General features: G+C 40.3%; 1 protein-coding gene across 1 annotated transcript in view; it reads right to left on the bottom strand.

Moving 5' to 3' along the window:
- The window catches only part of DNAH11 (dynein axonemal heavy chain 11), a 395178-nt gene that overhangs the window by 33860 nt on the left and 344017 nt on the right, over nt 1–17301 (bottom strand). Inside the window, exons 67-69 of the mRNA XM_073581471.1 lie at nt 13319–13523; nt 11143–11307; nt 2808–2948 (exon numbers count right to left, since the gene is read on the bottom strand). Of these exons, the coding sequence (XP_073437572.1) occupies nt 2808–2948; nt 11143–11307; nt 13319–13523 (511 nt within the window). The remainder of the gene's footprint in view (nt 1–2807; nt 2949–11142; nt 11308–13318; nt 13524–17301) is intronic.

The raw sequence follows: 17301 nt of genomic DNA, 5'->3' as shown, positions 1-17301 counted from the left end.
AATAAATAAATATTCAATGAATACTAATAAAGTTTTGTAAACCGTAGCATCACTATCAAGTAGCTCAGAAGTGGAACATTAACTATATATACGACACAGGCAAACTTCCAGAATATACATTAGATATAAAACGTCTACACACACCTGTTACAATGTCAAGTTTTTGTCATACCATTTCAGAATGTATTCCACCTTTAATGTCACCCATAATCTGTACAAATCCATTGGGAAACAAACAAATAATTTTGAGTGGGGAAAATGAAAATAACAAATAAAAAAGTGTTTGTGTAAGTGTGATGTTAGGTGGTTAAGTTTGGTCTGGAGCAAAGTTGACTCTACTGATATGTTTTTGAAAAGTAGTGCTTGCAGCAGTAAGTTGGTCTGAACACAGATGCATATTTTGTACAGCTCTCCTCAAAGTAAGAAATTCATCAATCAATGCCCACATAACAAAGAACTCAAGCAGTGGGAGGTCTGTTCTGAACATAACATAAGGGAAACTGCGACTGCTGTACTGTATATACATCACATAGGAGAAAACAAGGCTGCTTTATACATCAGATAGGATACAGAGAGAATGCTGTATACATTACATAGGAGACGCCGAAACTGTTGTATATATCATATAGGAGACACTGAGACCCTGCTGTATATACAGTGCTCAGCATAAATGAGCATACCCTCTTTGAAAAGTAAGATTGTAATCAATATATTACTGGATACAAAAAGAATTTCAGATATTTGACAAGACTGAGTTTCATAAAACATCTTTTAAATCATAACATAAAAGAAAGGTTAATAATTACAAAATCTTCAGTTTTACTCAAATTAGTTTATGCAACAAAATCAGAACACCCCACATCAAAAACTACTACATCTAGTATTTTGTATGGCCTCCATTATTTTTTAAGACAGCACCAAGTCTTCTGGACATGGAATTAACAAGCTAGCGACATATTGCAACCTCTATCTTTCTCCATTCTTCAAGAACTGCCTTTTTTAGAACCTGGATGCTGGATGGAGGTGATGCTTAACTTTTCTCTTCAGAATTCCCAATAGGTATTTCAGTTGGATTCAGCCCAGGAGTCATACCTGGCAACCGAATCACTTTCACCCAGTTCTTATTCAAAAATGCAACAGAGGTGTGTTTTGGATCATTGTCATGTTGGAAAAGTTCACATCTACCAAGGGCATGGAGTGATGGCAGCATCTTCTCTTTCAATATATAATGATATATATGAGAATTCATGATATCATCAATGAAATGTAGTTCCCCAACACCAGCAGCTCTCATACAGCCCCACATAAGGACACTGTCACCACCATGTTTCACTGTAAGCCACCATGCATTTAGAAACAAAGAACATCTACCAAGAGTGATGGTGGCATCTTCTCTTTCTACATAGAGCAGTAGATCTGTGAATTTATGATACCGCTAATGAAAGTTAACTAACCAATGCAGGCGCACAAATGCAGCCCCACATAAGGACTTTGACACCATCATATTTCACTGCATGCAAAATACATTAAAAAAATGAATTTAGAAAAAACAAATGGTGCCTACAGTGAATTATGTTGGAGGAAGTGTCCTTATGTGGGGCTTCATGAGTGCTCCTGATGTTGGGTAGTTACATTTCATTGATGGTATAATTAATTCACAGATGTATTGCTCTACAAGTAAGGAGAAGATGCTACCATCACTCCCTGATCTTGGTAGAGGTGCACTTGGTAATGGTGAATGTATTCTGAGCACTGTACATAATATAAGATACACTGAGACTATTGCATACACATCTTAAGATGATACACGGAGACTGCTGTATATACACATGATATAGGCAACACTGCAACTACTGCATGCATCACAGATATAGGAAACACTGCGACTACTGCATCAAAACCAGGAGGACAGTATCAGGACATAATCCTGCATTAGTTGCACCACAGAAGTGTCCATAGTGAATGTTACATGTGAGTACACAGAGCGGAAAAATTAAAGGGCCGGCAGCCCACTAAGGATCTGTCTGAGCGCTGCACTAGACGACATCGCAGGTCATAAATAGCCCAGAGTCCGTGGTTCCCCGTCCCTTATTTACAATTATTCTGATTAACCCCATATAAAGGTTAGCTGTTCTAGTAGGATTTCAATGTAACCAAATCCAAGTTATTCCAATATAACTGAAAACTCCCATCAATAGAACGAGTATACACACAGAATTAAAAATAACAGGTTTCAAACGCAACATGGGTTCTTAGTTGTAGCGTTCTAATGATGGAGTTTTAATTTAGTATTGAAATAAATTAGATGAGTTTATCCTCAAGATCTGGAACATTTTAACTTTCTCTCTTCCCTTTAATGTGAACCTCCTTTTTCTATATCACCTTCATTAGCAGTATGGACCATCTGTAGTCTATACTGTCTATGAGGTTTGAGTCTCTAGTGATGTACAATCACTTTACAATATACTGCTTTGAATGAAACCTAGAAGACAGCATAGTCATCAGCTGGACTGTGACATTTTTTGCAAAAAAACACTAATGCAAACAATTTACAAAAATTCTTATAGTGCAAGCTCCTGCACTAATTGTTCTTGCATAAATGTAGACACACTGTAAGCACACACAATATCATCATGCTTATTATTTTAACGTGTAATTTTCAATTTAGGCCACTTATTGTAGGCCTATGAGACAGTCATGACGGCGAAAGGAGGTCAGACGGTAAGAAAAATGTAATGACTGACAGCAAGTGAAAAAATTGGGAAGCTACATAGAGACAGTGGGCTGCGAAGACATACGGTACTTACTTTCAGTGAGAACTGGTAAATAGGATTTATTTTACTGAGATCATTCATAACAAAATAAAGCAGTGACGCCCTGGCTGCTGCAGGTCTGTAGTGTTCTCTGGCTTCATTAATTTTTATCTCATTCTCTTTGGCTTCAACCACCTGTCAAATAATAAAGACCCTCGTGAAATCAGAAAGACATGACATTGGTATTTCTGCAAAATGCCTATAAAGAGACCTGGACATCTTGCAAATAAATGTTTCAACTTCTGTGAATTTCAATGCAGGTTGCCCAAAGAGTGATGCCGGAATTAGGAAAATAATTATTTGATCAAGATGAAACTTTTTATTTTTAAATGTAGGGGCCAAAACTCTATACAGTTTGGGCACGCTTCTTAATGAATTGTTTAAGTCTTATTCTAGCGAACCTAGGACCTGAGATTTTAAAGTGATGAGCTGTATCCTGTTTATTATAACAAATATGCAGTTACCAGCAGATGTCTCAGGTGCAAATGTCGGAAGAAGTGGGAGGACGTCAGGCAATGGACAAGGTCATTCAGCTCTGGATCCCCCTTAATTGCGAACCCCATAGCAGTCAGGTGGTCTGCCACCATTAGCAGTATGCCGCTTAATTAATAGAAGATCAGCATCAATTTTTTCCTTTGGGAATTACCTCCCTCTTGTTAGTACATCCTTCTCTATGGACAGCAGATGGAACATGGCCACTGATGGAGGGGCATATTATCAGACCCATCCATCTGCAAGTTTCAGTGAAAAACACTGCACTTTGGAAAACAGAGTTTTGTTTTTTTTTTTGCTGTGTTTTACAATGGAGGTTGCGGATAGATTTACCTGGTCACATGCTCCTCCATTTATTGTAGTCAGGACGCCATCTATGGAGAAAGCTGTACAAATAAGGAGGCAGCGGTGCTTCACAAAGGAAGAGATGAATGCTGATATTTTAAAAACTATGGGGTTGATTCATTAAGATGATTACACTAGTATTCTGGCGTAAACACCTTAAATGGAATCTGTCATCCTTTTTTGAGATATCATATAATGATATCATTCAATTGTGTGTCACATAAGGATTCTCTTAGTACTTTTGCTTCCCCCTGACCCCGCACCTTTCATGCATAAATACCTTTTTTATATCGGTTCAGATGTATGTAAACTGCTGCAGTCCAGTCCGCTGGGCGGGGCTTATTCAACTGCTCCCCCCTCCCTGTCTTGCTCTACACAAGAAGAAATGCGTAGAGCAAGACAGGGAGGGGGGAGCAGTTGAATAAGCCCCGCCCAGCGGACCGGACAACGGCCGTTTACATACATCTGAACCGATATAAAAAAGGTATTTATGCATGAAAGGTGCGGGGTCAGGGGGAAGCAAAAGTACTAAGAGAATCCTTATGTGACACACAATTGAATGATATCATTATATGATATCTCAAAAAAAGGGATGACAGATTCCCTTTAATAAGTTTCAATATTTTTGTGCAACTCGGAATTTGCACAAAGTTGTGACTTTTGCTGTTTTCATGGCAGTCCTGGTCAGTTACCCCAACGTGGCTAGGTGTGGCCACATCCGCTAAAAAAATTCATGCCACTTAACTGGCGTATCTCACTCCAGAAATATACTCCAGTTACTGACTCATTAAGTTCATAAAGACTGAGCAATAGTGATGAGTGAACATGCTCAAATAAGGTGTTATCGGAGTATACTTGTGTGCTGACCGAGAGACTTTGGCGTGCTCAAATGATATGCTTGAGTCCCTACGGCTGCATGTCGCACAGTTGTTCGACAGCCGCAATACATGCAGGAATGTTAGGGAATCCCTGCATGTGTTGCGACTGTCGAACAGCCACGACTAGTGTTGAGCATTCCGATACCGCAAGTATCGGGTATCGGCCGATACTTGCTGTATCGGAATTCCGATACCGACTTCCGATATTTTTTCAATATCGGAATTCGGCATCGGAATCGGAAGTTCAGTTGATTGACGGCCTGACGTCATCATGATGCGCGGTGTGTGCGCATCATGATGCGCCGTCATTTCGGGCCTTCCGGGGGTCTCTGCCGGCCTGCCGGGGGGCTGTGCCGGCCTGCCGGGGGGCTGTGTGGACTGCCCGGGGTCTGTACCGGCCTGCCGGGGGGCTGTGCCGGCCTGCCGGTGGTCTGTGCACCCTGTGGGGGTCTGTACCGGCCTGCCGGGGGGCTGTGCCGGCCTGCCGGGGGGCTGTGCCGGCCTGCCGGGGGGCTGTGCTGATGTCCGGGGGTCTGTGCAAGCATCGTCCGATGGGACTACAAGTCCCATCGGGCGATGCCTGCTACCATGACAGTGATTGACACATTAGCCAATGATGGGACAGTAGTAGTCCCATCATCCGGCTAATGTGTTAAATGTTAAAAAAAAAAAAAAAATACTACATACATACTACATGCATGCTACATACATACTACATGCTACATACATACTACATACATACTACATACATGCTACATGCATGCTACATACATACTACATGCTACATACATACTACATACATGCTACATACATACTGCATGCTACATACATACTACATACATACTACATACATACTACATACATACTACATGCATGCTACATACTACATATATACTACATGCATGCTACATACATACTACATGCTACATACATACTACATATATACTACATGCATGCTACATACATACTACATGCTACATACATACTACATATATACTACATGCATGCTACATACATACTACATGCTACATACATACTACATATATACTACATGCATGCTACATACTACATGCTACATACATACTACATACATACTACATGCTACATACATACCACATATATACTACATACATACAATACATTCATACAATACATACATAGACATACAGTACATATAACATAGAGTAACATACTTACCAATACTTGTCACATTGTTCCCCGAAGCCATTGTCTTTTCCGGGATAAATATTAACATAACAAACCACAAAAATACTCACCCACGATCCGAAGCAGTCCACGAGTGTGTCCCACGACGATCTTGGGTAGAGAACTGCAGCATCAGATGATGCTGCCGTTCTCTACGGGCTGCAGGAATCCAATGACGGAAGGTAGGTATCCTTCCGCACTGTATTCCTCCGCCACTTAAAAAAAAAAAAGTCCCTAGTCTCACTTTATGCCATTGCTGCGTGGGAATTTCCCACACAGCAATGGCATAAAGTGAGACTAGGGACTTTTTTTTTTTTTAAGTGGCGGAGGAATACAGTGCGGAAGGATACCTACCTTCCGTCATTGGATTCCTGCAGCCCGTAGAGAACGGCAGCAACAGCTGATGCTGCAGTTCTCTACCCAAGATCGTCGTGGGACACACTCGTGGACTGCTTCGGATCGTGGGTGAGTATTTTTGTGGTTTGTTATGTTAATATTTATCCCGGAAAAGACAATGGCTTCGGGGAACAATGTGACAAGTATTGGTAAGTATGTTACTCTATGTTATATGTACTGTATGTCTATGTATGTATTGTATGAATGTATTGTATGTATGTAGTATATATGTGGTATGTATGTAGCATGTAGTATGTATGTAGTATGTATGTAGCATGTAGTATGTAGCATGCATGTAGTATATATGTAGTATGTATGTAGCATGTAGTATGTATGTAGCATGCATGTAGTATATATGTAGTATGTATGTAGCATGTAGTATGTATGTAGCATGCATGTAGTATGTATGTAGCATGCATGTAGTATGTATATGGTATGTATGTAGCATGTAGTATGTATGTAGCATGCATGTAGTATATGTGTTATGTATGTGGTATGTATGTAGCATGCATGTAGTATGTATGTAGTATGTATGTAGTATATATGTAGTATGTATGTAGCATGTAGTATGTATGTAGTATGTATGTAGCATGCATGTAGCATGCAGTATGTATGTAGCATGCATGTAGTATATATGTAGTATGTATGTAGCATGTAGTATGTAGCATGCATGTAGTATATATGTAGTATGTAGCATGTAGTATGTATGTGTTATGTATGTAGCATGTAGCATGCATGTAGCATGCATGTAGTATATATGTAGTATATATGTGGTATGTATGTAGCATGCAGTATGTATGTAGCATGCATGTAGTATATATGTAGTATGTATGTTGCATGTAGTATTTATGTAGTATGAATGTAGCATGTATGTAGTATGTAGTATGAATGTAGCATGTATGTAGTATGCATGTTGTATGTATGTAGCATGTAATTTTTTTTTTTTTTTTTTTTTACATTTAACACATTAGCCGGATGATGGGACTACTACTGTCCCATCATTGGCTAATGTGTCAATCACTGTCATGGTAGCAGGCATCGCCCGATGGGACTTGTAGTCCCATCGGACGATGCCTGCACAGACCACCGGCAGGCCGGCACAGCCCCCCGGCAGGCCGGCACAGCCCCCCGGCAGGCCGGCACAGCCCCCCGGCAGGCCGGCACAGCCCCCCGGAGCCTGCACAGACCACCGGCAGGCCGGCACAGACCACCGGAGCCTGCACAGACCCCCTGGCAGGCCGGCACAGCCCCCCGAAAGGCCCGTACAGACCCCAGAGAGGCTGTACAAGGGCAGGAAAGGGTTTTTCTTATTCCGATACCGGAAGTCCCATAGACTTGAATGGGACTTCCGGTATCGGAATCGGCGATACCGATACTTTTTTTAAAGATCGGCCGATACCATCCGATACGATACTTTGAAGTATCGGACGGTATCGCTCAACTCTAGCCACGACACATGCAGCCGCGGGGACGAGAACATATTATGTGAGCACGCCAAAGTCTCTCGATCAGCACCCAAGCATACTCCGATAACACCTTATCTGAGCGTGTTCGCTCATCACTACTGAGCAATACTAATCTTAATGAATCATCCCCTATATATTGGATGGTTACACATAATTGTTCTTCCAACACATTTAATATAAAAAACAAAGTAGCCAGATCAGTTAAAATTTTATGCAAGTTAGTACTAAGATTTAATACTTTTCTGCTTACTGTCCTTGAATAGCAAAAGTAGTTGCACAGGATTAGACCATGGCTAGTATTCAGTAAATGTGGACAAGCTGCACCACCAGATACATCTTAAATACAAGAGTGGTGCTGTTTCAGTGTTACCTCTTTAAATTCCTTTTTTTGTTTTCATTTTTTGTCATAAAGATTTCTACTGTGCACCTCCATGTCTCATAAATACTGTCGTGCAAGTCACTCAATCCTCCTTGTTACATAGTAACATAGTAAGGCCGAAAAAAGACATTAGTCCATCCAGTTCAGCCTATAAAATTCTGTCAGAGTAAATCCCCAGATCTACGTCCTTCTAAAGAACCTAACAATAACTGTAAGATACAATATTGTTACGCTCCAGGAAGACATCCAGGCCTCTCTTGAACCCTTCGACTGAGTTCGCCATCACCACCTCCTCAGGCAGGGAATTCCAGATTCTCACTGCCCTAACAATAAAGAATCTTCTTCTATGTTGGTGGAAAAACCTTTTCTCCAGATGCAGAGAATGCCCCCTTGTGATTGTCACCTTCCTTGGTATAAACAGATCCTCGGAGAGATATTTGTATTGTCCTCTTATGTACTTATACATGGTTATTACATCGCCCCTCAGTCGTCTTTTTTCTAGACTAAATAATCCTAATTTTGCTAATCTCTCTGGGTATTGTAGTTCCCCCATCCCCTTTATTAATTTTATTGCCCTCCTTTGTACCCGCTCTAGTTCCATTATATCCTTCCTGAGCACCGGTGCCCAAAACTGTACACAGTACTCCATGTGCGGTCTAACCAGAGATTTGTACAGAGGCAGTATAATACTCTCATGTGTATCCAGACCTCTTTTAATGCACGCCATGATTCTGTTTGCCTTGGCAGCCGCTACCTGGCACTGGCTGCTCCAGGTAAGTTTATTATTAACTAGGATCCCCAAGTCCTTCTCCATGTCAGATTTACCCAGTGGCTTCCTGTTCAGTGTGTAATGGTGATACTGATTCCTTCTTCCCATGTGTATAACCTTACATTTATCATTGTTAAACCGCACCTGCCACCTTTTGGCCCACGTTCCCAACTTATCCAGATACATCTGTAGCAGAATACTATCTTCTCTTGTATTGACAGCTTTACATAGTTTTGTATCATCTGCAAATATTGTTCTTCAAGACAAGTATATAATACATCATACACTTCTTTTTAATGTCCACAATTTACTCCTAGTATTCATATATACAGCTGCTAACTCTGGCAACATGTACGTCTTCTTTGCCTTTTTAGATTGTAAGCTCAGCTCAGGCCTGGGGAGAGGTCTGATTACTGTTCTCAGTTTTCAATTTTGTTCTGTTTTTCTTTGTATTATTACATTATTTTTCTCATGCTTTGTGCCACATTGCATCATATGAAAAATTATAATGGTCCTACATAGAGTTCAATCTGCTCTAGAAAAATAAAAGCTGAAACTTCGCGAGTATGGGTAACTTTCCTTAGAACACTTTTTATGCACGTGACCCCCTTTTCATTTTGAGATTTCTGTAAACAAGACAAGAATAAATTGTCATTTGTACGGGAAATGAATAGTGAATAATTACAAGCTGTAGACAATCTACCTTGTCTGTCTCTAATCTTCCCTTCATCTCTAAACTCCTGGAACGCCTGGTCCACTCCCGTCTTATCCGCTATCTCTCAGAAAACTCTCTTCTCGACCCTCTCCAATCCGGTTTCCGCTCTTTACACTCCACTGAAACTGCCCTCACTAAAGTCTCAAATGATCTGCTAACAGCTAAATCAAATGGTCACTACTCCATGCTAATTCTCTTGGATCTCTCTGCAGCATTCGACACTGTGGATCATCAGCTCCTCCTCACTATGCTCCGTTCCATTGGCCTCAAGGATACCGTTCTCTCCTGGTTCTCCTCCTATCTCTCCGACCGCTCCTTTACTGTATCTTTTGCCAGTTCCTCCTCCTCTCATCTTCCCCTTACTGTTGGGGTCCCCCAAGGATCGGTTCTAGGTCCCCTCCTCTTCTCCTTGTACACTGCCCCTATTGGTCAAACAATCAGTAGATTTGATTTCCAGTACCATCTCTATGCTGATGACACCCAATTATACGCTTCTTCTCCTGACATCACGCCAGCCTCTCTAGAAAACACCGGCGATTGTCTAAACGCTGTGTCTAATATCATGTCCTCACTATATCTGAAACTGAACCTGTCAAAGACTGAACTCCTGGTGTTTCCTCCCTCTACTAATGTACCTATACCCGACATTGCCATTTCTGTGTGTGGTTCCACTATTACTCCCCAGCAACAGGCCCGCTGTCTTGGGGTCATACTTGATTCCGAGCTTTCCTTTGCCCCCCACATTCGATCACTGGCTCGCTCTTGTCATCTGCACCTCAAAAACATTTCTAGAATTCGACCTTTTCTTACCTTTGACTCTGCAAAAACTCTTACTGTTTCTCTTATTCATTCTCGTCTCGACTATTGTAACTCTCTTCTAATCGGTCTCCCTCTTACCAAACTCTCCCCCCTCCAATCTGTCTTGAATGCTGCAGCCAGGATCATATTCCTCACCAATCGTTACACCGATGCCTCTACCTTGTGCCAGTCATTACACTGGCTACCCATCCACTCCAGAATTCAGTATAAACTTATTACCCTCACTCACAAAGCCCTCCATGGCTCAGCACCACCCTACATCTCCTCCCTTGTTTCAGTATACCACCCTACCCGCGCCCTCCGTTCTGCTGATGACCTGAGATTAGCATCCTCAATAGTCAGAACCTCCCACTCCCGTCTCCAAGACTTTACACGTGCCACGCCAATTCTTTGGAATGCATTTCCCAGGTCAATACGATTAGTCCCCAATCCCCACAATTTTAAGCGTGTCCTGAAAACGCATTTATTCAGACTGGCCTACCACCCCAACACATTAACCTAATCTATCCCTGTGTGGCAGAGCCAAAAGTTTTACCATAACCAGGTTCCCCGCATCATGTTCCCACATGCTTTATGCCTCCATTAGCCCTCTGTGTCTGTACTGTTACACACTTAACATTATGACTGGTCCATACAATCAGGGTAACTGTTACCACCCACCTTTCGTGTCTCCCTCTTTCCTCATAGACTGTAAGCTTGCGAGCAGGGCCCTCTTTCCTCTTGGTATTTGTTATAATCTACTGTATGTGATTATTGTTATGCTGTAATGTCTATTGTCTGTACAAATCCCCTCTGAAATGTAAAGTGCTGCGGAATATGTCGGCGCTATAAAAATAAAATTTATTATTATTATTATATTATTACCTTGAGCTGGATTTCAGCAGCTGTGGTTTTAGTCGATTCCAGTTTCTCCACAAGCTCCATGTCACCCAAAAAGTTTCCTTCTGCGGCCGATAGGCGAATCAGCAGCTCATCTTCCAGCCGCTTTAGTTCTATCTTGAATTCATTTTGCTGCTTTGTTAGCATGGACTGAGAGGACACGAAAAATTATGTTGAATAACAATTTAGACCCTACACATGTATAACGAATAAGATAGCAAAACATGGCAGGCTTAAAAATCTTTACCTTTCCAATAAGGACAAGCATCTCACATATAAAACATGATAAGGGCCAAGGCCTCATTCAGACGTGAATGAATCACATATATGTCCTGTACAGGTTTTCTCAGAACACATACACATTATAATTTATGGTGCCATTTGTATGTCCATGTTTTCTTGAAGATCGTGAGCCCACAAAAAAATCATGGAGGCATGTCCGTTTTTGATACAAGTCACAGATCAAAATTACCCATACAAGTCGGTCCATTTGTGAAAAATCAACAGCACATATTGCCATCTATATGCAATCCATGTGTGGTCTGTTTTAAGCATTTTAATTGATGACAGACGCTTTGCAATGTATTTATTTTTTAATTCCATAAAATCACTTATGAAACTCTGATTGTAAAAACTGACACTGATCAATCACTGATGAAAATTGGACCGTTTTCTTTTTTGTACCATAAAAATCACTAACATCTGAATGAGGCAGGCCTAAGATAAACTTCAGCACTTAAGAATTGTTGTCCACTACCAGGTCAACCCTTTTTTAAACGCTATATTCCCCCTTGTAGCATAAAAGTATTCACCTCCCGTACTGACGCTATTACATCGCTCTTCGGTTCTCGGTCTCCTGATCCTCGGGTGACATTGAAATGTCACATGAGACCTGCAACCATTCAGCAGCCTCTATTGAGCAGTTGGGCTGCAGGGCTCTTGTGGCATAACAATGTCACGAGAGCCAGGGGAGACACAGCGCCAACATCACTGAAATGGCGATGGTATGGGAGGCGAGTATAGGATACTCTTATTTTACATGGGAGAATATAGAGTAGTAGACTACTACTTTAACCACTGAATACCTGTGGCATGCCCACAGGTCCTTGTGCATCTAGCATGTGAGAACAGGGTAATGTTATGGTATACACTGAACTGGTAGGCATTAGCATATCTTTTTTTTTTACTGTATAGGAAAGCAAAGATTCTAGACTTTCTTATTCAGGAGGACATAGTAAAACATGGGAGTCATTAGAAGACATTCAGAACTTACACCTATACAGTGAGGATAATTCAGAGGCTTGAAAGTACACTTTGTGCCATACTCCAAGTACCAGCATATACCTCTGATCTCTCCAAAACATACATGTACACAGTGTTGTGACATTAACAAGGTATTTTTTGGGGGGACTTAATACCTTTTCTTTTTTAACTTTTTTCGTCCACTAATTGAGTGATGCATCTAGTTTATTTTATGCTCTAATTATCTTCATCTGGGATTTATTATTGGCTTTACAACAAATGTGACTCTTGACTAATTTGCATGTCTCTACTTTTCTAATGTGAAAATTTGGCTCTGCTGGAAGTGGAGCCTTCTTAGACCCAACAGATTTTACAACATTTACACAAGAAACTGCATTTCTGCAATACAGACAAATATATCAAGAGACCTGTGCTTCCTAATACATTTATCACATTTTACCTCAGAGCACTCTGGACTGAGACTGGCCAATGAAACGCTGATTTTATAAACCTTCCCCTATGTATTAGAACGTTCTTCTGTTTAAACTAAATGGCCAAATTTCCTTTGTACAATGGGTATACATATATTATCATAGGTGTCCATAGGCTGCATAAAAGGGGCTGTCTAGATATAATAGTGATGACCAATATTTTACATAGATCATCAATATCAGATGAGTGGGGGTCCGACACCCAAACAAAGTGCAGCTCCTATTCTCTTAGATAATAACTGATTGGCCGTACCCATTCTGCTTTGTTCAATGTCTACATCCAGCCGCTGGTGGAGCTACTAACAACAGATCATGGGGAAGTCAGGTGTAGGACCCCCACTGGTCTGATATTTACGACCTATTCTAATACCCCTAGAAACTAAAAGGATTACTTGCCAATTCTTGCACTGTAATGATCACTACTTTACCTTCAGGTTCTCCAGATCTGGTCTTTCAATGGTGACCACGTCAGCCAAGAGCTGATCCTCAAGTCCATCTGTAGTGACTGTGAAGTTAATAAGGGTGGTTTGAGCTTGAAGCTCCGGCTTATAATGTGGATTTGCAAGTTTTGTATGAAGAATTAATCGGAAATTCTTGCTGTATTCACATTCTTTGTCGCCTATCTTTATATATCTGTTGAGCAAAACCATTCAAAGATGATTAGTTCATACGATTTAGATACTAAAACAGGTTATAGTTAATTATAGAGATCCACCATGTTGATTTAAATAATTTTTGGACTCTCACAAGTTCTTATTTCAGAATATTTTCCTCACTTTCCCAGAATGCTTTTTTTTTTTATTACTCAATTACTCTTGGAAAAAGACAATTTTCATTAGGAAACATCGTGATAAAGAGCTATAGTATATAAGACAGATGGTGAACATTGAATGCTTTAATATTTAAAATGTAAAATAAGGTAATGTGACAATTTTGATTCCCTGACGAAGGACAAATCTCCGAAATGTGCATCGATGTGTGCACCGCACTTGAACCGGGGACCATGTTCTGATCACCATCAGATAATGCCTATTGCTGCTAAAACACATTCTCCTTCCTTTTACATGTACTGTGTAGTCTACATGCCCCACACATCCCTCTTATGACTGCTTTACTTATATCTGGGGCTTTGACATACTGCACCATCTATTTATTTAAATGATTGTGTTTTTTCCTTTTTGTATGCATTTTTTACCTATAGGCATATCCTATCTACAGTCATGGCCAAAAGTTTTGAGAATGACACAAATATTAATTTTTACAAAGTCTACTGCTTCATTTTTTCTAATGGCAATTTGCATATACTCCAGAATGTTATAAAGTGTTCAGCTTAACAGCAATTACTTGCAAAGTCAATATTTGCCTAGAAAATGAACTTTATCCCCCAAAACACATTTCAACATCATTGCAGCCCTGCCTTAAAAGGACCAGCTAACATCGTTTCAGTGATTGCTCCATTAACACAGGTGTGGGTGTTGATGAGGACAGGGCTGGAGATCAATCTGTCATGATTAAGTAAGAATGACACCACTGGACACTTTAAAAGGAGGCTGGTGCTTGGCATCATTGTTTCTCTTCTGTTAACCATGGTTATCTCTAAAGAAACACGTGCAGTCATCATTGCACTGCACAAAAATGGCCTAACAGGGAAGAGTATCGCAGCTAGAAAGATTGCACCTCAGTCAACAATCTATCGCATTATCAAGAACTTCAAGGAGAGAGGTTCCCTTGTTGCCAAAAAGGCTCCAGGGCGCCCAAGAAAGACCAGCAAGCGCCAGGACCGTCTCGTAAAAGTGTTTCAGCTGCGGGATCGGGCTACCAGCAGTGCAGAGCTTGCTCAGGAATGGCAGCAGGCAGGTGTGAGTGCATCTGCACGCACTGTGAGGCGGAGACTCTTGGAGCAAGGCCTGGTCTCAAGGAGGGCAGCAAAGAAGCCACTTCACTCCAGGAAAAACATCATGGACAGACTGATATTCTACAAGAGGTACAGGGAGTGGACTGCTGAGGACTGGGGTAAAGTCATTTTCTCTGATGAATCCCCTTTTTGATTGTTTGGGACATCTGGAAAACGGCTTATTCGGAGAAGACCAGGTGAGCGCTACCACCAGTCTTGTCTCATGCCAACTGTCAAGCATCCTGAAACCACTCATGTGTGGGGTTGCTTCTCAGCCAAGGGAATGGGCTCTCTCTCAGTCTTGCCTAAAAACACAGCCATGAATAAAGAATGGTACCAGAATGTCCTCCAAGAGCAACTTCTCCCAACTGTCCAAGAGCAGTTTGGCGATCAACAATGCCTTTTTCAACATGATGGAGCACCTTGCCATAAAGCAAAGGTGATAACTAAATGGCTCAGGGAACAAAACATAGAGATTTTGGGACCATGGTCTGGAAACTCCCCAGATCTTAATCCCATTGAGAACTTGTGGTCAATCATCAAGAGACGGGTGGACAAACAAAAACCTTCAAATTCAGACAAAATAAAAGCATTGATTTTGCAAGAATGGACTGCTATCAGTCAGGATTTGATCCAGAAGTTGATTGAGAGCATGCCAGGGAGAATTGCAGAGGTCCTGAAGAAGAAGGGTCAACACTGCAAATATTGACTTGCTGCATTAACTCATTGTAACTGTCAATATAACCTTTTGCTACTCATAATATGATTGCAATTATATTTCTGTATGTGATAAAAACATCTGACAAACACACATAAAAACCAGAGGCCAGCAGATCATGTGAAAATATAATATTTGTGTCATTCTCAAAACTTTTGGCCATGACTGTATATATATTGCACTTTAATCAATAACATACTCTAACTATCCACCATTTTATTTTCCCTGTCGTTCCCCTTTTCTCCTGAATCAACTTAATATTATGTAGAATTGATTTTAACATGCTTCTTTTCATATAATCATTGTACTTGTGAGGGCACTCTTTTGCACACAGTGCACTTCATCACCATTGTCCCATTACCATTCTTTCTTGGTCCATGCCTAGTGGTCTCTTTGGCTCTTCTCATTTCGAATAGTTTGCCATTAAATTTTTTAGGACATACATGCCACTATTATGGATATTATATATTTATATTTATTTTTATATTCCATTTAAGCTGCTATGCCTAATTTTTTTTTGCTTGTTCTAATGTGACAATTTTGTAGACTGGGTCGTTCCTGATGTGGCGATACCAATTATGCGTATTTTTTGTTAACTTTAGTTTTTACAGAAAAAAAATCTGTTTTAATTGGTGAAATATTTTTCTGTGATTTGTACATTCTTTCTTTTTTGTCGTTTTTATTTTTACATTTTTTTCTTAAATTTACTTTTTGACTTTGACCCTTTTATGGAACATTTTAGAATAATCGTTTGGTCTAGTATCCTGCAATAGTTATGTAGGGTTTTACACCTGTCAAACCACCGTACCAGGCAGACGTAGAGGTCATTGTATGACCTCCGGCTTACTGACATCAGCTTACTGCAACCACATCGCGAGACTTTACTAATCGTGGCCCTGGCAGTTAGCGCAGGAGCTCAGATGTCTGTAAAGCCAATCTCCTGAGAGTGGGCATATGTGTTCAGTTTCTGTTGCCCACCTGAACACCATGATGTAACCGTATCATATTGCAGGAACACATCTCCCATTATTACATACATGCACATCAAATGTCGGAAAAGGGTTAAGTCTGCTTTCATAGCTAACCATGCCACTGTGCCATCAATTTTTTAAAAAGAAAAAGATTTGAAAATGGCTTAAAATCCCCAAAAGGATTAATATTGCTGTACAATGTTATAAAATTTGAGACACTTTAGTACCAAAAATTAAGAAAAACTTTTAAATTACTCACAATAGTTTTTTTCTTACTGTGTCTATAGAGAAACTATTTGGCTGGTATGTTGGGAGTTATATGTTTATTTAACGCATGGAAGAATGTAACTGGCTGCCCTATTCCAAGCAGAGGCCTCCACTAAAAAACACATAGCAAGCGGCATGTAAAATTTTGGGCTCCCCTGATCACAATTACTGTTATTGTGAAGTGTTAAAGATGAAATGATCTCTAAAAGGCCTAAAGTTAAAGGTGACACATTTCTCTTGTTTTTTTGTCAAAAAATATACTGTATATATTGTCACCTCTTACATTTTAACAATTACAGAAAGGAAAATGGGCTGATGCAAAACTTTGGGCTCTCTGCATGGTTAGTACCTATATAATAAAGTTTTTCAGTATTAAGATTATTACCAGAAAAAAATTAAAGGGATCCATACTAAATATCAAATTTTACTATAACCTTTATTCAACATATTAAAAAACATACACAATTAAAAAACAGAGATGACTCTAGGGGACAAACAGAGCTACCTGAAATAACGTCCCCAGAGGCATCTCTGTTTTTTAATTTTGTAAGTTTTTAAATA

The sequence above is a fragment of the Dendrobates tinctorius genome, unplaced genomic scaffold (genome assembly GCF_039654945.1).
Source record: "Dendrobates tinctorius isolate UK_male_01 unplaced genomic scaffold, ASM3965494v1 ptg000070l, whole genome shotgun sequence".
In the NCBI taxonomy this organism is placed as follows: Eukaryota; Metazoa; Chordata; class Amphibia; order Anura; family Dendrobatidae; genus Dendrobates; species Dendrobates tinctorius.
Note: the sequence above shows the minus strand (reverse complement) of the source record. Positions and strands in the feature narration are given on the sequence as shown.